This window comes from Sciurus vulgaris (assembly GCF_902686455.1).
Source record: "Sciurus vulgaris genome assembly, chromosome: 2".
Lineage (NCBI taxonomy): Eukaryota > Metazoa > Chordata > Mammalia > Rodentia > Sciuridae > Sciurus > Sciurus vulgaris.
Genome location: NC_136462.1, coordinates 15,288,161 through 15,313,221, shown reverse-complemented (window position 1 = coordinate 15,313,221; position 25,061 = coordinate 15,288,161). Strand labels below are relative to the sequence as shown.

General features: G+C 39.7%; 1 protein-coding gene across 1 annotated transcript in view; it reads right to left on the bottom strand.

Moving 5' to 3' along the window:
* NRDE2 (NRDE-2, necessary for RNA interference, domain containing) overlaps positions 1 to 19,870 on the bottom strand; it is a 50,942-nt gene extending 31,072 nt beyond the window's left edge. Inside the window, exons 1-5 of the mRNA XM_079129299.1 lie at positions 19,789 to 19,870; positions 9,568 to 9,676; positions 8,197 to 8,430; positions 4,829 to 4,978; positions 604 to 1,054 (exon numbers count right to left, since the gene is read on the bottom strand). Coding sequence (XP_078985425.1) covers positions 604 to 1,054; positions 4,829 to 4,978; positions 8,197 to 8,430; positions 9,568 to 9,676; positions 19,789 to 19,852 — 1,008 coding nt within the window. The 5' untranslated portion in view covers positions 19,853 to 19,870. The remainder of the gene's footprint in view (positions 1 to 603; positions 1,055 to 4,828; positions 4,979 to 8,196; positions 8,431 to 9,567; positions 9,677 to 19,788) is intronic.
* Between the last annotated feature and the right edge of the window lie 5,191 nt (positions 19,871 to 25,061).

Here is a 25,061-nt window from a genome sequence, read left to right as displayed (position 1 = left end):
AACCTGGGAGAGTACCTAACGACAGTGTGTGGTTCCAAGTGAAGGCAGAGACAGAGAGCCCTAGCCCTGAAGGATATATACGGCGAGCACACACTCCAGCTAGCTAACATCCTGAGCAGCCCTGTTCATTCTCAGCTCTGTGGTTTGGCCTTCAGACATGCCTCCCGCCACCTGGTGAATATCTATTCCTCTCGAGATTCTCTTCCAGCCTGAGCCGTGGAGGTGGCTTGGTGGAAAAGCACTTGCTCAGCACATGGGGGGCTCTTATTTGATCCCTAGCACCACAAAAGAAAGACAGAAAAAGAGAGAAGGATGCTGTTCCAATCGCACCTTCCTGTGGGAGCCTTTCTTCCTCCCCAGTGGCAAGTGACTCCGTCCCCACAGAGCACATGGCAGCACTGACTATCCAGTTGCACCGCTTCCTCCCATCGGGCAGCCACAGGGGCTCTGGGCAAGTGCAGGGCAAGGGCCAGGCCCTAACGATCTTTACCTGCTTGGTGCCAGGCATCCTCATGGCAGCTCAAAAAGGGCTGCAGATAAACGGGTCTGCCCAACTTCAGAAATGTCATTCCAAGGTATGAGAGCCAGGACAGGGACACTCACCTGAAAAGCCACAAATGCCATCCACAGCTGAGTATCCCGAGGGTTCTCCCGAACCTTCCTATTAAACTCCTCCACCTTTGCCTTGAGAAGAGCATTTTCTCTGTCCTGCTGTGAGTCTGGCTGCTTTGATTCTTGCTCTGAAGGGCCCTGTCCTTGTAACCACTGTGTGGTTGACGGATCATAAATCCCCAGAGGATTCAACCAGGTGGTAACAGGAGAAGCCACCTCATCCAAGTCCTTCACGGGGATAAACAGCACTGGCTCTGCAGAGGGAGGTTCTGCTTTACTGCTGACGGCAACTCCATCAGTGCTCATCAACCCCACACTCTTCTTCGTAAAATAGCGCTCAACGTGCTTGTGCGCGTGCTTCTTTGTTGAGGAAGCCCCTTCCCAAGATATGCACTGCTTCTTTGGGTTAATGCCCAGGCAGGAGTCTCCTTTCCTCTTGTATCTTTTAATTGAAAAAGAAAAAAGTTACTGAGGGAACATGTGTGCTACCTCCAAGTGCCTGAAAGCTCACTAGACCTTTAAAACTCCTGTAAGTTCACTCATCTATCCAAATTTACTTTACTTCAAATTGCTTGTCTTTAGAGCCATGAGAGAATTAGCAATCAGCATTTTCTGCCAGGTCTGACTTCTTCCTCTAACATGTCAACCCTTTGTTAACATCACCATGGTTTAAGATCATGCCTGTCTTCTAGATTTTAGTAATTTAGATTTTCCTGGAGCTTTGTGGTTAAAGTACTGTCCCATTCATTATATCACTTGATCATCACAGCCACACATAACAGGCAAGGCAGAAATCATCATCCCCTCTTTTACAATGTTTCACATTGTAAAATGTGAAGCACACCGAGAGCTGGGAACCTAGGTCATCTGTCTCCTAGATCAGTCCCATTTTCTCAATATTGTCCTGTGGCGGTACTTAAGAAGGTAACACATAGGTCTAAGATTCTTTTTTTGATCCTGAAACAAAGTATGTCAAATGAAATTACATTTGGCTATTTTCTACTTTAGAGGAAAAGAGACTGGGTTCTAAAACGCTTTTATGGAACACGTAGGCGTCCCCAGAGTTACCAGCACATGACTACTGAATATACACACAGGCAAAAACTAAAGAAAATTTTGTACTTTTTGGTATATAGTTAGCAAACAACCCAATTAAAAACTGAGCAAAAGCAAGGCACAGTGGTGCACACCTGTAATCCCAGCAAATTGGGAGGCTGAGGCAAGAGGATCACAAGTTTGAGTCCAGCCTCAGCAACTTAGCAAGACCCTGTCTCAAAAGGTCTGGGGATGTAGCCCAGTGGGAAAGCACACCTGGGTTCAATATCTAGCACCAAAAATAATAATATTCAAACACACTTTTAAAAAAATAAAAACTGAGCAAAAGATCTGAACTAAAATTTTACACAAGGCAAGTAGCCAATAAGTGCCCAAGAAAAAGTACATTATTATTCACTGAGGAAGTCCTAATTAAAACCACAAGGAGGGAGCTGGGCTTATGGCTCAGTGGCAAAGCGCTTGCACTGGGTTCCATCCTCAGCACCACATAAAATAAATAAATAAAACAAAGGTATTGTGTCCATCTGCAACTAAAAAAAAAATTAAAACCCCAGGAGGTACATATACCACAGGTCCCTTAGAACAGCTGCAATTTACAAACTGACAATACCAAACACTGGTTACAATCACTTTGGGGAAAGGCTGCACCTCTAAACACCATAGTCAGATTAAGTTTTCATCCTCTTAGTACTTTTAACATAAGACTTTGGGGATTAAACTCCTGCAAGAGTTCAGAGCAACAAACCATATTCAAACTATAGCACTATCTGTGCCTTGGTTTCCTCATCTGTAAAATGGGAATAATAGTAGTACCTTTGTCATAGAATTACTAGGAGAGTCAAAAAATTTTATAGATGTAAATGTGTTAGAAGCATGTCTGTCACACACCAAGGGACAGGTAAGCTTGAATTATTCTTATTATTTTATAGAATTTGGCTCCTAGATATAAGCCAAATATTTTGTCTGGTGTACAGCCAAAGAAGTCATCTATTCAAAATGGAGAAAAAACTGAATAAGCTGAACTTCACTGACAGACAGTGTATCAGGCCTAAGGAATTTTCCACAGGTGATGACTTTATAACCTAACCTGTCTTTCATAATCCTCCGACACATACCATGCCACCGCTGGGGTGCACATACTTGTAGAAGATGTCTTTCTTTTGAGACAAATTTGATTTCCTGGAACTTCCTTTCTGTCCTGGTTCTGCCTCCCTGAGTCATAATACTGTCAATCTACTTTCCAAAGGACAGCTCAACAAAGACAATGATCATGTCCCTACTATAAGCCAAATATCCACCCCCTTCATCTAGTGCCGACAACACATAGCTAGTCAAACCCTAAGTAACTGCTCACCATCTGCCAGATGCTCTGGTTTGTCAGTGTTCCTTTTCAAGTGTAACAGAAATACAGTATCCAACACAATAGTCCCACTGTCCTCTGACCAGTTTAGGGTGCTGAGGGATCAAAATCTTCCTAGACCCCATCACTAACAGCTTTTCAGCTATTAATTCTGGTAAGACTGCCTCACCCAAAATTCCTGAGTTACTAGGAAATCAACAATGCCTTAACCCTTTCAACAGTACTATTTGTAATTTAGAGGAATAGGATCATGTCTAATTACTCTTTCCTAAGGCCTATGGCCACTCATTAGCAAAACCTCAAGAGCCACTCTTCAGAATGTTTTCTTCTTTTTTCAATCTATAATAAATAATAACCCTTTATAAGTGCATACCAATTTCCAATTCCATATCAAATATCTCTGATCTTGAGTGCAAGACAGGAAAGAAATTGTATTTCCCATTTACAAACAAAGAAGAGGGAGCTCAGACAGAGAGGCAACTTGCCTGGGATTATGCCGCTAGTAAAGAGCAGTTGGAATGAGCACGTGGGTCCTGTTTCCAACTGCAGAAGCACCTTTCACAAAGCTCTCTCACACAGCTTGGTTCAAATCCCAGCCCTGCTGCTCCATGGCTGCCTAATTTTGAGCACTTACTTAATTTCTCTGAGATTCTCCTCCTTCAGGAGCAGCCATGAGCAGACAAAATGACATTAAGCGGGATGAGCGCAGGACCATGGCACACACCTCCTGCCCAGTTACATTTGCTGGCTTCCCCATCACTTACTGGGTACCCACCATATCTGTTGGCACTCCCCATTGGGGCATGGAAGACCAAACAACATTAAAATAATGCAGAAGTATATGCATACATTTTAAATACGACACTCATTTATTCTGTCATAAGGTTTTGGTCAACAGTATGTACATTAAATACATACTGACACCCAAATTATACAAGTGATCACAGAGCTGGAATTGTTTATGTGTTGAGGTATGTCAGGCTGAATGGAAAATGATTAAAATTTGGAGGTACAGTAAGGTACTAGAAACTGAAATTTGGCCTATAAAGAATAACCATCTCCCAAATCTCTTGGCCTTATATTCTATGATTCTCTAACTCCAAATTGCATTTTTTACAACAGTGTTTAGGAATAGAGATAATATATTATTGTTCCTCATGTTCCCACATTTCCTACAAAATACTGTCAAATAGCTGTTATCTTGAGAACAGGGTCTCAATAAGTTGCCCCGGCTGGCCTTACACTCACAATTCTCACAACTCAGCCTCTGAATAGCTGGGATTACAGGCATGAGCCTCCCAGCCCAGCTTACTCAAATATTTTTGATTGACAGATTACAGGGGAAAAGTTCAAACTTATTACTGAAGCAAATATCACCTATTTTTATGATCTGGTGGTGTATGCTAGAAATAATTTGAGAAAAAGTCATTACCATTAAAAGTCTTTGAAATGGCACAGGCTTCTGCCACTTTTTCAAATGGCACATAGATGACACCAAATGGTTTCCATATACTCTGTCACAACTGATTATTATAGGTATTTTTAGATTTATTCACTCAACGAACATTTGCTGAACACCAACTTTGCCAGGCACTATGCAAAGCAAAAGGGACAAATAAGATTAACCTGACCTGACCTCAAGGTTTCAATTTAGAATATGAAGTGTCACATGATCCTCAAAGACTTAACAATGGATAAAACCCACCACCACCTACAAGAGAGAGGCAAACAGTCTGAGACAGCCCAGAGGGGAAAGAAGTCACTTCCAATGGCAAAGGAAGGGACTAACATCATGGATACCTTGCTATATCCCCTCGGTAGAGAGACTTATACTCCCAGTTTGCAGGATCTGGTTTCCTATCCATTCTGAAGGTCTCTCCTGTCAGAGTCTGAATGTCCTCAAGCCAGACAGAGTGATGTCCTGCATCAGCAGCAGCATTATTTCCTTGACTGTGGGAAGAAAAGGAAGAGGCACTTCAGAGATCTTCCAGTGACACACTTGACATTTTCAGAAATATGGAAGTTCAAACCCCACCAGGCATTCAACACACCTAAGTACATAAAATTGAAAAGAGTTTAAAAAATAAAGCAAAAGCTTCCACCACCAAGTGACAAGAAAAGTCATCACCTCAAAAATTAACCTAAAAGATAATGGATGTTCTTTTTAAGTAGTTCATTTACGTGACTATAACTGGAATTTCAAGAATGTTCATAAACAAAATTTTTTCCTTAAAAAAAATCCTGCTCTGAGGCATTTAGATATTAGGCAGAGGGAATGATGCCACACATTTAAAGGTAACAACCACTGACATTACAGTGAGCTGCCCTCACTTCGCCTCATCAATATGAAAGTACTTGAATACTTTATTCCAAACAGATAGTTTTTAAAAAAGGGAAAAAAAGCCATCATTTAGAATTGTTCAGTCTCCAATGTTACTCAGGAGTGGTCCCAATCTCGTTTCTGTAGTCCTAACTATACCATGCTATATACCATGTTTTGCCTGTATCTCTGGACCTCTCATGGAAAGGGCAGAGTCATGCGGATGCCCTGGAAGTCAGGACCCTTATGTATCTCTCTGAACCAGGTGATGGGCTGGCAGACTCTCGAATGAGATACAAATGAGTGAAACTGCTTCCCAAGGAGTTACGTGAGAGGCAGGGAAGGGGTTTCTGGCACCCTAACATTTTCCTCCCTCTAAAGAAAATCAGTTCATAATGCATCTGACACAGGAGCCGCCAAAGTAGTCAAAACAGCCATTAACTGCTGTTCCATCTTTGCTTTTTAGCTCTGCCCAAATGCAAATAAGAATTCTGGAGGCTTCTAAATCATTCTTGACAGAGAATACAAAGGGAATTTCAGGGATACAAAGTAGACACACTCAATAAATACTTGTTGAAAGATAATGCTAAAATATATGGTGACCAGAATGTTGAATAATACCATGATATGGAGACAACTGTGGAGGGTTTTCTGACTACAAAAACCATAAGGGGCAGTGAAAGGAAGGAGAGCCTACTGGAAAGAGACTGATGCATTCCAGAAATAAAAGGAAAGCCAAATGTGGGGAGAGGGAGGAGTAGCCAGCTGCAGCCCAGTTCCAGGACATAAAGAAGCCCTCATCTCTTCCCTAGCAGCCACAGCGGCAGGAGGCAGGATGCCCTCTAAACTGCACACGAGGTGAGGCAGCCTCCCCTTTAAGGTGAAGAAAAGTTCATCCCAGGAAATGAAGGTCAATTAGTAGCTGCAGCCTCAGGGGAAACTGTCCCTAGATCCCCTGAAGTGGAACCCCACATGGCATGCTACCCTCCATGAACCCACTTCCGTGACATCACGGAAAGACATTCACAACTAATCTTAGCCCTTATCTATGTGGAAACAAACAGTTCTTCCAGGTCAATCTTCCCAGGAAGACACCACAGAATTTAATCACAAAAAAGCAAAAGAGAAGGATGAAAACAATCTATTTTGATCTCAGGTCATTCTACAAGATGACAAACTTAAAAATGCTATCTGGATCATAAAACCACAAAGAGGCTGTGAAGATCCTCTCTGCCACTGTAAGCACAGGACAAAATGAACAGTCTTTCAAGTTCTCATGGTTGTCCCTGTGTTAGTTTCAGGAAATCTTTTAACACTTTCCTCAGTGCTAAAAAATGACAAGTATGTTTCAGAAACTACCACAACTTAAAGCAGCTTGCTTTGGAAATATACACAAAAGCATGATGGGGATGGGGAGATAGCTCAGCTGGTAGAGTGCTTGCCTGGCAAGCACTAAGGCTCTGAGTTCGATCCCCAGTACCACCAAAAAAAAAAAAAAAGCATGAACACAGGCCCAGGGGGTACAGCTCAGTGGAAGAGCACTTGCCTAGCATGCTCAAGGCCCTGGGCTCAAGACACTCATTCACACAGCAATGACACATTGTGGCAGGCCCCACTAAGCACTGGAGGATGTAGCAATAAGCTGCATCCCTCCTGAATTCAGTTTGCAATTCAGAACCTTTTTGCTGAACTCCTTCATTTTTTCCTCCTGAGAGCAAGCATGGGTTACAGGTATAGCACCTGAGACACACAGGGCTAAATAAATCTGGCTCCTCTCAGTCACAGAGGCAGGCAGTACTCTTCACCACTAGTCTGATGACGCTTCTCCAGGATCCCAGAGGGCTGCAGTGTTTGCCTCTCTAATGGAAATACTCAAGCCAGCTCCACACTGGCTCCAGCAGAGAGCTCTCACTGGTACCAACAGGACTTCCAAGCACACAACAAAAGCAAATAATCCCTGAGGGTTGCAAAAATCACAATGGCACCATATTTTAAAGTATGCCCTAGAGAGCTACTTAAAATTTTCTTCTAGGCTGTAGGAACTAAGAAAAGGCAAAAGTTACATGAGTTATAATTTAGCAGTTTCAGCATATACTACCTGTTCCATCTCACGTACCTTTCTATGCAGAAGGATGTTCAACTACACAAAGAGGAAGAGCTATAGTGAGTTCCTATGCTGTGGCCCCTTTGTGGAATGATGTGAGCAACTGGTTCAAGACTAAGTCACCAGAGAAAGGAAAAACTGTGGTCACAAGCTATTCTACAACTTTAACACAGTGTTTCTAAATAAATGTGAAATAAGAAAAGGACAGGGACAAAAAGCAATTATTTAAGAGTTATATTAACTGAAAAAAGAGTGAGAGAGAAAGTATGTATGGGAGTAAATGAACAAAAGATATATCAAGGTTTACTAAGAAGTAAGAGGCTTCTGTTATTCTGTTAGTGTGGAAGCAACAGCCCTCAGTGATGGAATCCTTTACTCTGTAGTACAGTGACACATGAGCCTGCCAAGTGGCACATAAACCACTTTTGAGAAAGCCCAAGTCAGATTTTGACATAATCATTACTGTATTTAAATAATACCCCTAAATTTTTATGATAGTTTTTCTTTTGCTTTTAAGCTGATCTTTTTTTTTTTTTTTTTTTTTTTTTTTTTTGTGGTGCTAGGGATTGAACATAGGGCCTTGTGCTTGCAAGGCAAGAACTCTACCAACTGAGCTACATCCCCAGTCCTTAAGCTGATATTTTGAGTGACTGGCTAATCATTCAAATGCCTAACTTATGGCAACTATCAAAAAAGAAAATTATCAAATTTAAAGTGCTACAGTATCTGAGCATAACAACGCACGTGGGTTTCTCGGCTTGCTTCTGACTGCCTCTGATGCTCCTTGAGGATTGATCCTTTCCCGAATCAGAGTCTGGCTCAGATTCGCTGCTGCTCGACTGCCTGTGCTTCCTCTTGGTTTTCTTGTGGTGCTGATGCTTCCTTTTCTTCTTTTTCTCCTTCTTCTTTCTCCTGCTTGTCTGTGTGAGCTTTTGGCTAGCATCACTTTCATCTGAAGGCTCTGATTTCAGAGGACTCCTTTTTGGGAAAATCAACTTAGAATTATTTTCAAGAGAAATAGGAAAAATAATATATAAATAAGAAAATAATGTAAGTAAATATGTAACAGGGAGTTCTATAAACACTCACAGAGACTTACTATTTACCCATATACTGTGCAGAACCTTCCTGGATTACAAATCACCTTAAAGACTTAAAAATTGGACCTCAAATAAAATCAGGTGAAAATTTTTTCATGTTAATAGTTTCTTAATCTATACTTTCATTACCTATACATTTTAAAATAAAAGTAACCATCAGCTACTTTATCAAATAAAGTATTTTTAGCCACATTATTAAAAGTTTATTTTCAGGGCCATATATTATGCTGAAATGTCCTTAAGGACAAAACAAAAATAGGTTTAACTTGTGGTCTCTGTTTTTAAAGGTGACAATGAGCTCTTCTTCTCATTACTAAAGTATCTACAAACTCCCTCTTGGATATTAACTATTATCAATTTCCAAAGGCTTCCTGCACATTTAGAGTAAAGGGCTTCAAACAGACCACCTAGTCTACATCTGTGGAAGAGCACATTTCTCAATGCTATCATCTACAAAAGGCCTTTCATAGCTGGGCAGAGACACATGCCATTTTGCTTTCTTCAATGTTTTCATGAGATGTTATCCTAAGTCATAAGGTCCTAAGACCTTTTTTTTTTTTTAATTTTTTTTTAGTTGTCAGTGCTGAGTATTAAACCCAGGGCCTCATACAAGCCAGGCAAGTGCTCTACACTGAGTCACAACTCCAGCCCCCTCAGTTATATTATACAGGCTACAACACAAGAAGTGTTGAAAATGCAACTCAAGAAATATGCAGATTATAATAATCTCAAGGTTACTAATGAAGGTGGCAAAGTTTCTTGAGAATCTCAACAATGCCATTTCCCTCATGACCTAATTCTAGGCACCGACTGTCATGTACTTGTCACTGCCATGCAAAAGGGACAAAAGGAACACTCCACAGGAAGGAGATAAGGAAAAGCAGTCAAAGGTCCTCTCATTAAGTAAAGGAAGAACCTCGCTTGGCTCTTTCATCACAGGCCTTCTAAGGAGCACCATTTAAGCTAAGCTATAGAGTAGACCAACAAAGGCTAAAATCCACCTGTCAAAAAATACCTTGTTGCTGATGACCCTTCAGAAACAAGAGCTGTGGCCTCTTCAGTTTGTTGGCTCAGGGAAGTTATGGCTCCAACACAAAAGCTTGGGTTACTCAGCCAGTCTAATTCTGCAGATGCAAAAGGGAGAAAGGATCAATGAAATTAGCTCAATATGATTTCAAAAGCAGGAAATCCGTCTATCTTCTCTGGCATCTCAATTCACAGCCAATGTCAGTCAAACATTTGAACAGCCCACAGAAGCTGAACAGAATCCATGAAATTTTTATTTCACAGGGCATGGCACTTCAAGGTGCTCTTAAATATTTAAGATTGAAATCCTCTTGTAGCATCAGGCTGCAGCTTAAGCAAAAGCCACATAACAGGTGTGGCCTAAAAGGTAACCTGGTTTTCTGTATTCCATCCACACTGTTTAATAAGTCTGAATGCTTCCAAAGCATAGGTTTTAGTAACTTCAAATTTGATTCAGACAAATCATAAAAGTGAAAAATCAAATCATGCATAAAAGCCCACCATGCTTAATGCTCTGACAGAGGTAAAGACCTTTTTTATAATATCCACTGTTCTGTCTTCTTATAGCAACTTAACAAATCTTTCCTTGTAATAGTACTCCTCTTTGGAAAAAAAAAAAAAAAACACACAAGATGTCAAATATTAATGCTGAAATTATAAAAATGTTATTAGTAATTACCTCTGGGTGGCAAGATTAAATATCTAAAATCTTCTTTCTGCTTATCCATAATTTCTAACTTTTCTTTAATAAACTATTTCCAAATTGCTCATTTCCTAACTTTTAGGAGTTTCAGCTCTGAAAGGAGAAAAAAGCACAGGATGGAAGTAGCAAGGGATCCCACAGGAGGAGTCATGTTTTCTGCTTTTGGTTTTAGGATGGGAGGCCAGAGCACATTCACATGCTGAGGAGAAAGAACCCATGAAACGGAGGAAGAACCAAGAGAAGAGGTAACTGCAATTTTTAGTAGTTTAAAATATAATTTACATGCCATAAATTTCACCCATTTAAAGTGTACAACAGTTTTTAGTGTGCTTAGAGTTGTGCAATCATCTCCACAATTTTAGAACATGTCATCATCCCATAAAGAAACTTCACTGACATAGCAGTGAATTCCCGTCACCTCCCCTTGACATAGGAATCACTGATCTACTTTCTGTCCCTACAGATTTGCCTATTTTGGACATTTAGTATAAATGGGCTCATATAACATGTGATCTTCTGTAACTGGCTGCTTTTGACTTGCAAAATGTTTTCCACGCTCCTCCATGCTGCAGCACACATCACGTTATCCCTTTTTATCACCAAACGACATGCCATTTTATGGATCCACCACTTTCACTTATTCCTCCACTGATGGACACTGGGTTAGTCCCTCTCTGTGGCTACTATGAATAATGCTACCATGAACATTCATGTACAAGTTTTTATGTGGAAATGTTTCTTTCTCTCTTGGATACTTAGGAGCAGAACTCCTGGGTTACGTTCAGCATCTTGAGGAGCTGCCAGCCTATTTTCCACAGTAGCAGCATCATTAGATTCCCCTTAACAATACATAAGGATTCCAATTTCTCCATATCTCACGGACAGTTGTTATTGTTGTTCTGCTGACTATAGTCATCCTAGTAGGTGTGATATGTTATCTCAATGTGGTTTTAATTTTCATTTTCCTTGTGACTAATGATCTTGGCAACTTTCTAATCTGTTTATTGGCCATCCACAGAACAAAAAGAAGTAACTACCCAAACCCTTTGCCTGTTTTTAACTTGGGCCATCTTTTTATTATTGAGTTCTGAGAGTTATTCACATATTCTGTATTCTGTCCCTTATGGTAACTGCATCTTACTGAGGAGGTAGCAGCACACATGCTCCCTGAAGACAGGTCTTTGTTTTACTCACACTGTATCCTCAGCACTTAGGGCAATACCTGGCACATGGCAGAAGTTCAACAACTATTTATAGAAAAGAGAAGAAGGAGAAAGGATGGAAAATTCCAAAGGAAAAAAGAAATATTAAACAGCACAGGAAAAAAGGAGAGAGAGACTCCAACTTAATGCCTACAGTATACCAAGCACCAGGCCAAATATGTCCACCCCTTACATATTTTAATCCTTGTAATAAGGCCCTAGAAGTATTTGATGTCCACTTTACAGAAGAGAAAACGAGTGCTCAAAGGATTAAGTAATGTGTAAGGTCACATCTAGTAATGCTAAGCTACTGTGACTGTTCATGCAATCTTTCTTCAACTGTCTCTTTTTTCCTTCTGAGGTTGGTTCACTCCCCTTGGGCCTAATTCCTGGCAAAGACATGTGGAAATAGTTCCTGTTGCTAAGATCAGAATTATTTCCACAACAATCAGATCCTATCACGGACAAAAGAAGAGTGGGAAAAGATGGAACAAACAATATGCTGGGAGAGATGCTCAAACCAGGATGTCTTCCCACAAACATCCCAGATAACAATGACAGCTGAAAGCAAACATTAACACAAACATCAAAACAATGAACAAATTATATGTATGATTACATGAATGGTGCGAATCTACACTGTGTACAACCATAGAAATGAAAAGTTGTACCCCATTTGTGTACAATGAATCAAAAAGTAGTCTGTAAAAATAAAAAAAGAAATTTAGTTAAAAAAAAAAAAAAGTATTTCAGAAGATAAGAGAAAAGGCTTCTTAAAAATGCAGTTGATGGGCTGGGTTTGTAGCTCAGTGGTAGAGCACTTGCCTAGCATGTGTGAGGCACTGGGTTCAATAAAAAGTACCAGCATTCTGAGATGAAAAGATGAGAACTGTAACCTCATCAGTGAAATAATCCATTGGATGAAATAATTCGAATGGACTAACAGTTGTGACTGTAGGCAAATGGGGTGTGATTGGACGAAGCAGGTTCCTGGAGGTGTGGCCTTGGACTATACCTATCCCTGGCCCCTGTTTCCCTGCTGCCATGAGCTGGGCAGCTTTCCTCTGCCATGCCCTTTCACAATAGTGTCTGGCCTCACTTCAGGCCCAGAGCAATGAAGCTGGCCAACCATGGACTGAAACCTCAGAAACCATGAGCCCAAGTAACTTCTCCTCTTCTAAGTGGTTCTTGTCAGTATTTTGGTCACAGCAACAAAAAGCTAATTAATAATTTTCACCAGACAAGAAGTTGGCTTATGTTTTATTAGCATTTTAGCTGAATAAGCATGGAATATCATAAGTAATACTCACTAGATGATTATTACTGAAGGAATCTGGGGAGCCATTTAGTCCATAGATTTTCAAACTTTTCTAAGCCAAGGAATTCACTTATCTTAAAAACAAAACAACAATAACAAAAATAAAAACTGAGAAAAGTCCAATGTGCTTAATAGAAAAGGCAGGGAAGCTCTGGTTGGCTGTTCGGAAGGAGGAAATGAGAAGCCCTCTGGAGCACAGCTCTCACTTACAGATCAATATCTGGAGGCTCAAAGAGGTCAAGTCATGTGGCCGAGGGCACACATCTGAATCTGGTCGCCAGTCTTCATCCAGAGCTCTCCACCACACCATGGTACTTTTCTCCACTTCCTCACCTAAGGAGCAGGTTCTCCTAAGACCTCCTTGCCATTGATACATGAGGCTGGTACGGCAATAGTCACACTGTGATGTCACCTTCGGCACATCACTCTTCCCACTATATTCTATGCGGAGGGCCAAACAACTCACATCCTCTGGGCTCCAGATAAGTAATGATTACTGTGACATGATAAAGGAGTGGCAACAAAAAAAGGAAAAACAAAAAAACCCAAAGGTATGATGCCAAAGAAATACCCCCTAGGTCCTAGGTATTGGGGGGTGAGTGGTAACAAAACAGGCTGTGCTCGCATGGTGCTTAACCATAACTTTTTTGTGATTTTTAAACTTTTTTGGTGCCAGGGATTGAACCCAAGGCCTCGCTAAGTTGCTGAGGCTGATGCTAAACTTGTGATCCCCCTGCCTCAGCCTCTTGAACCACTGGGATTACAGGCATGCACCACCACACGCGGTGCTTAATCATAATTTTAGCTGGTCAAATAATATATCTGGATTGTCAAATTCAACATTGGTTAAACCGATTCCTGGAATTAACTAAAATTAAAGATGCTTCTTTAGTCAGACTGCAAAGTCCTTTTCAACTGTTACTGACCTCCTCACATAATTTACATTGCCTGGTAGAAATCAAATATGTAACTATGGCAACACTAAGCAGGATGTAACAGACTACAGAGAAGATCAAAAAGGTACCAAATGTCCAAGGCTTAAGAGAGAAACTGACAAACCTTTTGTCCCTGAGGGTGATGGGTCAGTAAATAAATCACAGGTTGTGACTTGCCTAGAGACTGGCACTTGGCCACATCTAAGGAAAAAAGGTGCAAGTATGGAACAGAAAACCACTGGAGAACTACTGCCTAACAACAACAGGCAGCTACCTGGTAGGACTGCAGCATGTATGAACTTCCAAGATGATTTAACAGAAAATAATATGCTTAATCATCACCAAATACTTAATGCTGAAATACTTTCTGTTGTAAGTTTACTATACAACTCTACTTCTCTCACTACTGAAAATGATTTAATTCAATTTCTACATTAATAAAGGAAGATTTAAACTTTAAAAACAAATTGACTTATAATTGGATAAAATATCCCAGTTCTATATCTATTCTACATTCTGTTGTAACAAAATAACACTGATTACTAGTTTCAGTGAACTCAAAGATGAGGTGCCACCCCTGAGAGATGATAATCTAAAAAACATTTCTAGAGCTGACTACATAAACGAATTAGCACACATATTAAAGAAGAGGTTTGTTTATTTAAGAAGAATAAATCAAGCTCTTTGTTTGGATCAAAACCCTCATTTTCTGACGAAGAGCCCTAGGGCACAAACTTACTTGTACAAAAAGTACCAGCAAACGTGGCTCGTACCTGCAGGGAAGATGCTGATGACAGAATGGAGCAAAGTCAGTCCTTCCATGGGCATTAACCTTTGAAAAGGCCCAGAATTTCAAAGGGAATGTTTAAACAACCTTATAATATTGAATACTGCCTCCAATGTGGCACAGCACAATTTATATCACAATTCTGGAGTCAGAAGGATCTGGGTTCAAACTGACTTCACCATTCATTAGTTGTACACTCTCAACAAAATGCTTAACCTCCTCCGAGTCTTTTTTCATTCAACTACTTTTTTACTAAATGCCAGACTCTGTTCTGGGGCTAGGAATACAAATGAACCAAGTGAACCCAATTCTGACTTCAGAGATCTGATATGCTGGTGGTTACTTACATGCAGTATGATAAAAGGCCAAGCTACAGAAAACACACCAGGTATGAGAGAATTTAAACAGGTTTCTAATACAAACAAGGTTTGAACCAGGGAGCACTTGGAGAACACCTCGGCTAAGATCTAAATGCTGCTGAGGTAAGCAATGTGCTCCTGGGAAGTGCCCAGGCACAGGAAACTGGCTGTATAAAGGTCTGAAAGTGAGAACGCAAGGCTTTCTAGGAAAGAGCCATAAGTTACTATGGTTGGACCACTGGGTCTGAGGGGAAGTGGGGGCAAAACGAAAGTGGGGAGGTTGGGCTTTAAGAAACAAGTAGTTTGAATTTACTTTAAGAGCAATGAACAGACGTTCTGAGAGTGTTGAGCAACAGTGCCAATATCAGATGTGGTGTTCAAGAGAAGAGCAGGGTTTAAGAGCATGCACTTGGAAGCTAAACCTCCTGAGCTCAAATCCTTGGGCAAGTTACTCTGGCTCTATGCTTCCATTTCCTCCTCCATAAAAATGCAAAGAACAGGGACTGGAATTGTGGCTCAGTGATACAGCACTTGCCTAGCATGTGTGAAGCACTGGATTTGATTCTCAGCACCATAAATGAAAAAAAAAAAAAAAAGTCCATCAACGACTAATAAATTTTTTTTTTTTAAATGCAAAGAACAGTACCAATTTCATAAGGTTCTTACAAGAGGTCAATGAGTTAGTATTTGTAAATCTGTAAAGTATTTAGACCAGTGAGTGGCACTGTGTTTTTAAGTAAATACATTTTTGTTATATTATGAAGAGTGATTTAGAGAGTGAAGGAAAGACTATTTTAGGAGGTTATTGTAACCCAGGGAAGGAGTAAGGCAAAAGTTAGGTAGTGGTAGTGGGAACAGAAAGAAACCAATAAATTGGAGAGTTGCCTATAAGGGCTCCATGAAGAACTGAATGGGGCACAGGGGGAGTTGTGATATGCATTTAAGTTTTGGTTTGGGTGAACGGCAGCGCCATCTTCTAATATATATGGTCACAGAAAGAACAGCGTTGCGGGGGGATAATAAATTTAGTTTCTTCCCCAAATATAGAAAGTGCACCTGCTTCCTATGAACTGATACACCATCTTCCATACCAACTCTATCCATGTATTTTACTCACAAGCAACAATGTTTTAAGGTACACAATCCAGATGAACGATCCAAGGATACAAAGAGAGCTTAAGAATTGAAGAATCTGAAATCGGGGGCTCTCTACTGCTCCTGACCCAATGGTCACTCTGCATTCCTGTTGGTTCAAAGCATGAGTGGTGTTGCATATGGCCCTCCAGAGCCTTTACTGAACGTGACGCCTCCTCAAATGCTGGCCTCACTCTTCACCAAACCTGAACAGTGGACAGCAGAGCCCCTCTCACTCTTTTTGGTACTGCCTGTCTTTCCCATCCACCACTGGAACTCTGTCCCACTACTCCTGAGCTTACATTTTTTATAATATTTTAGAGTGTAAGGCAAAACTTGCAATGCTTCTACTTGCAAAGACTAGAAACAGTCCAAATGTCTTTAATGGGAAACTGGAAGAATAAAGCATGTGCCATCCACACGATGATGCACCAATTAAAAGGAAAAAGGAAGCTCTTCTTAAGAGCCACCTTCAGGAGCTAAGATAAAATACAGAATAGTAAGTGTTTAGGAAAGAGAAGGCAAATGTAGTTACCTATGATATTACCGAGCAGTGAAAATGTTAACTTGTAGGGGAAGGAAAAGAACAGGTTGGAGGAACAGAGAAGGAAGGTTTCTTTCCTCTGAATATAACTGATTTGTATTTTCAACTTTAGAGCTATGCAAATGTTTTACATGACTATAGAACAAGATCGAATCAAAAAGAAGAAAAAAGCATTCCCTAAAAACTGAAAACAAATACAACCAACATATCTAATCATGTATCGAAAGTGGTAACAAAGCCACACAAAAAATCATTTCAAGGGATTTTAAAAACAACAATTTGGGTTGGGAGTGGTGGGGCACACCTATAATCCCAGTTCATGAGGTTGAGGCAGGAGGATCATGAGTTCAAAGCCAGCCTCAGCAACTTAGTGAAGCCCTAAGCAACTCAGCAAGACCCTGTCTCTAAATAAAATATAAAAAAGGACTGGGCATGTGGCTCAGTGGTTGAACAACTGTGGATTCAATCCCTGGTATAAAAAAATCATAATAATAAAATAAAAAATAAAAATAAAATTCATTAGTTAATAATGAAACAAAACAACAAATCAATGGTAACCTCTAGAAGTTACCAGGACTCAACTTTTCATTCTGAAAACTGACAAAAGAAATGAATCAAGTATTCATCCTGTCATTTCCTGCCTGAATTGTATTTTATGGTACCTGAATAGTTCTTTACAGAATGATGCTAATATAGGAGTAATGAAAAAATTAGAAAATAATCATTTTGCAACTTCAATGAAATGGATCTAAGCACAAATCAAAAACAGCTGCAAAAGTAAATAGGTAAAAGGTTTATGGGCAGCTTCCTACTGGATGGAAGAGGTTGCAAATGTATGAGTCCACTGATGAAATCTTAATATCACTAAAAGAGACAACTGTACAATATGATAATATCAACTGCACAGCACTTCTAGAAAGGTGTTTTCAACAAAAGAGATTAGTCCTGAATCAACTCAGTTCTCTACATCTAATTACCAGTTTATAGAAACAGAGAAGCATTTTGAATGACATCATGAAGATTTGGTGGGAAATGTCTTTAGGACAAATATCCCAGTTTCCTCAACAAATAAATCACCTGAGAAAATAGAATAGATGGAAAAACTGTTTTATACTGAAAGAGACATATCCATAAAATGCAATGTGGATCCTGACTTAAGCAAACCAAATATAAAAGGCCAGTTTAAGACACCTTGGGAAAACTGAACAGATTCATGGCTAAACAATATTAAGGAATTAGTTAATTTCATTATGAGTGATATCTAATGTTTAAATTTTTAAAAAATATTTTATGAAAAGCACTTTTCTATACATTATCCTGATGCTGAATACTCAGAGCATGTTCAATAAATACTAGTTAAGATAAATGAAAAGTAACAGTCTCTCACAAGGTGTTTTCAACAAGAGATTATCCCCCCCCAAAATAAAATGCCCCTTGTCCTGTTGTTAAAGGTCACTATACTCCTTGTCACCACCCAATCATATTTCCACGCAAACTGGATTACTTGCAGTTCTATGCAAGGCCTCATGCTTTTCTTCCTCAGGGCCTTCAAGGCTCTGCAATGCTTCCACAATCTCCACTTGTCCAAGTCCTACTCTCTTGAGGACCTGTCCCAAAGTTAGCTCCTACGTAAAGACTTCTTTGAATCTTTCATTAGAAGTTGTTATTCTTGTGGTTCACCTCCAACATCTACCACATCCTACCTTGTATTTTTTAGGTTTGTTCATGCAACACGTTAATTTTGAGTACTTCTATTGTTCTATGCATCCAGCAAATATTTATTTAACACTTATTTTATTCTTAGCCACTAGCAAATGGCTAAATAGTTTAGCTAAATATGCAGTAAGTATACACTAAGTGTACTACAGTGAAGAGACAATTTCCCTAGCTTTGCTGATTACAGTCTAATAAAGGTTACATTAACCACATAAGAAATTACACCAGTAAGAATTGCTACAAAAAGAGAAGTGTAGGAGTTAAGAGGATATAAAGAAGTGTGCTAAATTAAGTTTAAGCTAAAAATGCATCGTGTACATGCATCCGTATGTGGTGAACTATAACCTGCCTTGACAGGCTGACTGAAAGTCTAACTTAGGGATAAGAGTTACTCTTGTAACAAATACTTGAATCTTAGTCAATCAAGGTAGCTAAGTCAACTGCAGGAGAGCAGCTGACCCCAGTAAGACAAAACACTGAACTGTAACCATTCAAGCTGTCTCTGCACCTTACTTCCATTTTCTATCCATAAACGTTTCAGATCAGTTGCATCTCCAGAGTTCTTTGAACCTGCTGTGGTTCTGAGGGATGCCTGATTATAAACTCGAGAATGAAAGCCAAATAAGATCTTTAAATTTGCTGTAACTTTTTGACAGGTGTCGGACACAATTGAGCCCGTCCACATAAAGTGCATGATTTAAGATTGCCATTTTTTTTTTCTTTTGGTACGGGGAGGCGCTTTACCACTGAGCCACATTCCCAGCCCTTTTTAAATTTTGAGACAGTTTCGCTAAGTTGTTGAAGCTGGCTTTTAACTTGCGACCCTCCTGCCTCAGCCTCCATTGCCTCTGGGATCAAGGCTTGTGCCACAGGTTGCTTTTTAAATAAATTCACTGTGTGTCTCATTTTTTTTTTTAACAATGCAGCCCTCTTGAGATGTTTGAGGCTAAAATAAAATATGTATGGCTGCAACCTGACACAGTAAACCCTGAAGAAAATGTTAATTCTTTTCACGACGAGTTATGTCCATTTGTAAAGAAACTGACTAGTCTTTGGACTCTAATTCTTAGCTCTGGGTCTGCCAAAAGATAGAAGCCCGATAAGAATTTTAGAAATAAAACATTAAAGCTAATAATAATAATAATAACAAACATCCAGCATTTGCATCAGGAAGTCTCTTTGCAATGTGCGGCCCCATCATTTGCATTTTAAAGGTGAAGTGAGGCTCAGACAAAGAAAGACGTCCAACAATACGGTAATAGCTTGGTTCCAGGTCCAAAGCCTCTTTTCCGTTTTCCTCCCCCTTCCAAAACTCTACAACCCTAGCCCCAGAGGCGCCCTCGGGCCCCACACCCGGACAAGGCGCGGGGCCCTTCCCAGAAGCCTTTGCAGGGCGCGGAGAACTCTGGGATACAAACGGATAAACAACCCTAAGACAAACGACGCAACCCGGGCCCGAGAATCTGCCCTTAATCCCACCGAGTGCTTCCTTTAACCGTTTTGGGTGCTTACCTTTCCTAGACCCCCCGCCATCGGGGGCCTCGCTAACGCCCGCAAAGGCTGGGAACAGCGCCATGGACCCAGGCCGCACCACTGTTCCTCTCTACGGAAGTGGCGCCTGCCGGCGAACGCCGATTGGAGGACTCCACCAGTCGCAGTGCACTCTGGGAAGTGTGGTTTTCCTGGTGCTCGCCGGGACTCGACTCCGGACCTTGTGGGGCAGGACGAGAGAAGCGAGGCGCATGCAGAAGACACGGAAAGAGGGCTTCGTTCCTCCTGGTTGGTGCCCTCAGGCTTCAGTGAGAACCGGAAATGCGGAAACCCGGAAATGGAGTTGCCAGACAGCGAAGGGACTAGGAAATCGGAATTCTAACTCCATCCTTTAGTGCACGCTGTTGTTTTTTTTGCCAGCTGGGTCGGAATAATCAAACGCTGTAAACTTTAGTTTCGTTTTCTGCAGAACACTGCGAGAGTAAATGAACTTATATATGAAGTGCCTAATAAAAACTGTTAATGTGAGTTGTGACTGCAAGGTCGACTAAGCCTCGTTGAGATATCAACCCTTCAATCAGGTTGCCATTTTTAATATTCCAGAAATACGAAAGAATGCAAGGGCCCATCAAGTTCAAAGCTCTGATCGAAAATACATTTGCCTGCCTATGACGTATTTTGGCCAAGGTCGGGCGAATCCACATCTAATCTAGTCTGCCACTAGAAATTCAGGGGTTAAAGTAAACTTAAAAGATTTCATACCACCTAGAAGAAATCCGCCAAAACCAAAATGGGGGAAATCATAGAAAAGCAATAATTGGGTTTCTTTAGCAAATCAGTGTTTTTGAGAATATCAATGAAAGTTCCATCCTTGTCCCCGATACCAACCCAATAACGAGAACATGGTTATGCAAACAAAGACGGTTTTATTGCTTTGCTAACCAGAGAAAAACACAGGGGACTCTGGTTCCAGAGTCTGTGATTCTATCCAGCAGGGGAAACAGAGGAGTTTAAAGAGGTGAGGCAAAGGCTATATTCCAGGTGCACCTTGTTAGGGGAAGTAAATCACCTATGGCCCTCAGAGATAGCATTTTGTTAGGTCTTCTGGAGCCATCCTCAAAATCTAAATTGCTTCATTCCTGTGGTGTGTGTTTGCTCAAGGGCAGATAACCTAGGATGGGAAGAATGTAATGATGTTTCCTTAATTTGGACATACTAGATATTTTGTATATTTATAAATGTGTAATCTTGCTCCCCCAAGGTTAGGGAGGGGGAGAGGGAGAAGAGAAAGGGGAAAAAATGTCAGCTTTAAAATATGCTGCCATGGCAGAGCAGCAAGGGTTTTGTTCAAAGCATGAAGTGGGCCCCTGTTACAAGAGGGCAGAAGATTGCAATAGATTAAAAGTTCTTAAAGACACATCAACCAAATGCAATATGTGGCCTTGTGATTCTGATTGGACAAATTGTATAAGGACGTTTTTGTGTGTTGTTTTTTGGTGCTGGAGGCTGCAACCCAGGGCCTCTTGCATGCTAGACAAATATTTTACCACTGAACTACATTCTAGCATTTTTAAGACAGAGAAATAAGAAGGTGGATAGAGTATTTAATATATGACATCAAGTGATTATTGATAATTTTCTTACATGTACCAAAGGACTAATGGCATTAAAATGTCTTTTGAAAGTTCTTATTTATTAGAGATACATACTGAAGTATTTACAAGTGAAAATAGATGGAGATATTTTTCTTTCGATTCCAGGGAACTCAGTGATCTTCAGAGTTAGATAAACTATGTCAGAAATCAGAGATGTGCATCTAATCATCTAATCAAGGGATGAATAAACCCTTGCATAGCTACACAACCACATGAGAATTAGGTTGTATGAGTCCAAAATCAGCACCCTTCAGGCTTCCAAGTCTCTAACACTGTATTTGCAAAAAGGGGCTTAGTAGGGGCAGTAATCCTCTGCACTTCTGCAACAAAAATCTCAGGTTCTGTCAAAATATCTCCCTGTAAATTATCTCAGTTGATCCATGTATCATCTGCCTTCACTTGAGATAACTGTGATGGTAACAGTCTTTCCTAATACTTCCTATCTTTCCATTCCAGAAACATAAGAATTAATATGAAAGGCTTAAGAAATCCAATCCCTAATAATGATGTTTCTTTAATTTGGACATACTAGATATTTTGTATATTTATAAATGTGTAAGAGAGTTTGGCATAAGAGACCCCTCACATGAACAATTTAAAGTAGGTAACTAATATAGACTGCTGGTTGTTAAGTTGAAATGTTAATAAAAATTATGCGGAGTTTCAGGACATCTAAGAAATCTAAAGTTTACCGTATCTGTAACTTAATTGATTAGCTTTATTAAGAATGAATGATGGCAGAAGAGAGATAAATAAAGTACCTAAAAAGGAAATAAGTATTATTAAATTCATATGAAATGTAAGGTCAGCAAACTTTTTCTTAAAAGGACACCTTGTAAATAATTTAGACCAAAGGATCTTCTTCACAAATACTGAATTCTGTCATTGTATTGGGAAAGCAGTCACAGACAATAAATATATAAATGAATGGGCTAGTCTATGTTCCAGTAAAAGTTTATTTACAAAAACAGCTAGTAGAGCGCTGGGGTTGTGGCTCAGCTGTAGAGCACTCGCCTAACACACGTGAGGCCCTGGGTTCGATCCTCAGCACCACATAAAAATAAAATAAAAGTATTGTGTTCACCTACAACTGAAATATATTAAACACAGATGGTAGGCCCAACATGCTGTAGTGTGCCAATCCCCAAAGACTTCAAAATTACATTGGACAATGTTTAATTAACTACCTTTATCAATTCAAACCAACATTACTCAAGAACCCTTTAAAATTATTACTAAAATGTATTAGACTTATAAAATAAAAAAATAAGAGCTTTATCCTTCAATTGAAACATTTATTCCTCTATACCCAACAACATTTTAAGATATGAAGAGGACAGAGAAATATGTTAAATACTGCTAGGGAATATAATCAGCAAAACCCTGATCATAGGAAACTATAGAGAAAAAGCTACATGATTCTTTCAATGACTACAAGAAAAAAAAAAGAAAGAGAGCCACAGAGGGTTGCATGGCTTGAATATTTCTGTTGAAACTTAAGAAGTAGGACTTTTAGTGGGAAATTAAGTCAAGCAGTGGGATTAGTCAAGCACTGGGATTAGTGACTTTAAAAAAAATAGGTGAATGAAAGTAGTGTTCTGGGCTGGGGAGGGAGCTCAGTTGGTAGAGTGCTTGCCTTGCAAGCACAAGGCCCTGGGTTCAATCCCCAGCACCGGGGGTAAAAAAAAAAGAAAGTAGTATTCCTCTCACTTTCCCTTCTGTCTTCTGCATGTGAGGATACAGCAGCAAGGTACCATCTTGGAAGCAGAGAGAACATCCCTTAACCACATATTGAGCCTGCCAGGGTCTTAATCATAGACTTCCCATATTACAGATCTGGTATAGTTGTGCTTAATGAAGAAATTAATTTCTATCATTTGTAAATAACCCAGACTCATGTATTTCATTAGACCAGCACAAATGTATTCAGGGGACTTACACATTCAAAAAGATTTGAGAGATCTATTGATAAATAATATTACTGGGGTCTTGTTTGGCTTCTGATTCAAACAAAGCATATAACATAGGTAGGACACTGATGGTACATTTGATAAAATTAAGGAATTATTATTATTAAAATATTATAGGCAAGACAATGGCATTGTGATTACATCTTTTTTAAAGGGTCCCTATCAGAAGTAAATACCTAAATACAGACAGAAGAAGTGAATGACATCTAAGATTTGCTTCAAATTAATACAGGAGGTAATTAATGGGTAGAGATGAGGTAGAAATGAGATTGGCCCTGGTTTGACTATTATTGAAACTAGGTTAACGTGTACATGGGAATTCATACACTATTTTGTCCTTTTTGGTTCAGCATATTGAAATATTCCATGATACAAAAATCTTAAATTTTTCTTTTTTTAAAATGTATCTTTTTGGAAAAAAATCATAATAATGAAAAGGAACAAGCTCTTGCAACATACAACAGGAGTGAATCTCAAATCAGCATGGTGCACGAGACAAGCTAGACACACGGTGCTTACTGTATGTTTCTGTTTATACAAAATCCTAGAAAACACAAACTAGTATATAGTGACAGAAAGTCGAGCAGCAGTCACAGAGGTCTGGGAGCGGCGGGAAGGATGTTCTACAGAGAGGCCTGGGCAATCTTTAGGAGGTGATATAAGTGCTCTGGATCTTCACTGCAGCTTCACAGATGTGTGACCATCTGATATTTTAAAAACTTAGAACAATGAGGGTTTTTAATTTGTTTTAATAAATTGAACGCTAATCTTTTAAACCAAGGGTCAGCAAACTTCCTGAAAAGGGTCACATAGTGAATACTTGGGACTTAAGAGGACATGGGATCTCTGTTGCAACTACACTGAAATTTAAATTTTGTACAATTTTCTGATGTCACAATGTATTATTCTCCTTTTTATTTTTTCCAGCATTTATGAATATAAAACTATCTTCAACTCATGGGCCCTACAAGCTGGCCTGTGGGCTGCTTTGACCTTGGCCACAGTTTGCTAAACCTCTGCACATTTTTTAGTGTTAGACTTAACTGGAAGTAAATTTCGTAATAGTCTTTTCTGCATAGAAAAACCACATGGCCCCAAAGGCACAAAAACAATTCACTTTAACCATTTATTGTTGTTGTTGTTGTTGTTACTATTATTATTTCAATTTACAAACTTTCGATGTTTCTAGTGGATATGGTAGTGAGTTCTTAAAATAAACCAGAAATTGTTTCAAATCATCATTTGGCTTTATATGTAGCTGTACTAAAGGAAGAGAATGCACTACCAAACTACTTTTAAACATTTCTATTCTTTGTTGCAGCAATAACTCACTTGAAACAGACAAGTTGCTATTCCAGCATCCATCTCATTCTCTAGTATATTTTCACTAGCCCTAGGTTCATCTCACAGATCTTGAGCACCTCTGGACACTGACAAGAGGGAATCTTTGCCCTGAATTTAAGAGGAAGGAAGAGAAGGTTAAAAAAAAAATGTTTAGGAGATAAATGTGAAAAGAAGTTGTGTTTCAATTCCTGAGGAGTTGGATGACTGATGTAAGTCTGATCTCAGTAAAGGAGGCATCCATTCTGCACATAAAGTGAAAAAGAGGTAGTCATGACAAAGGAACAAAAACTAGGAAACAGTCTTTGAGGACGTCAGAAGAAGATGT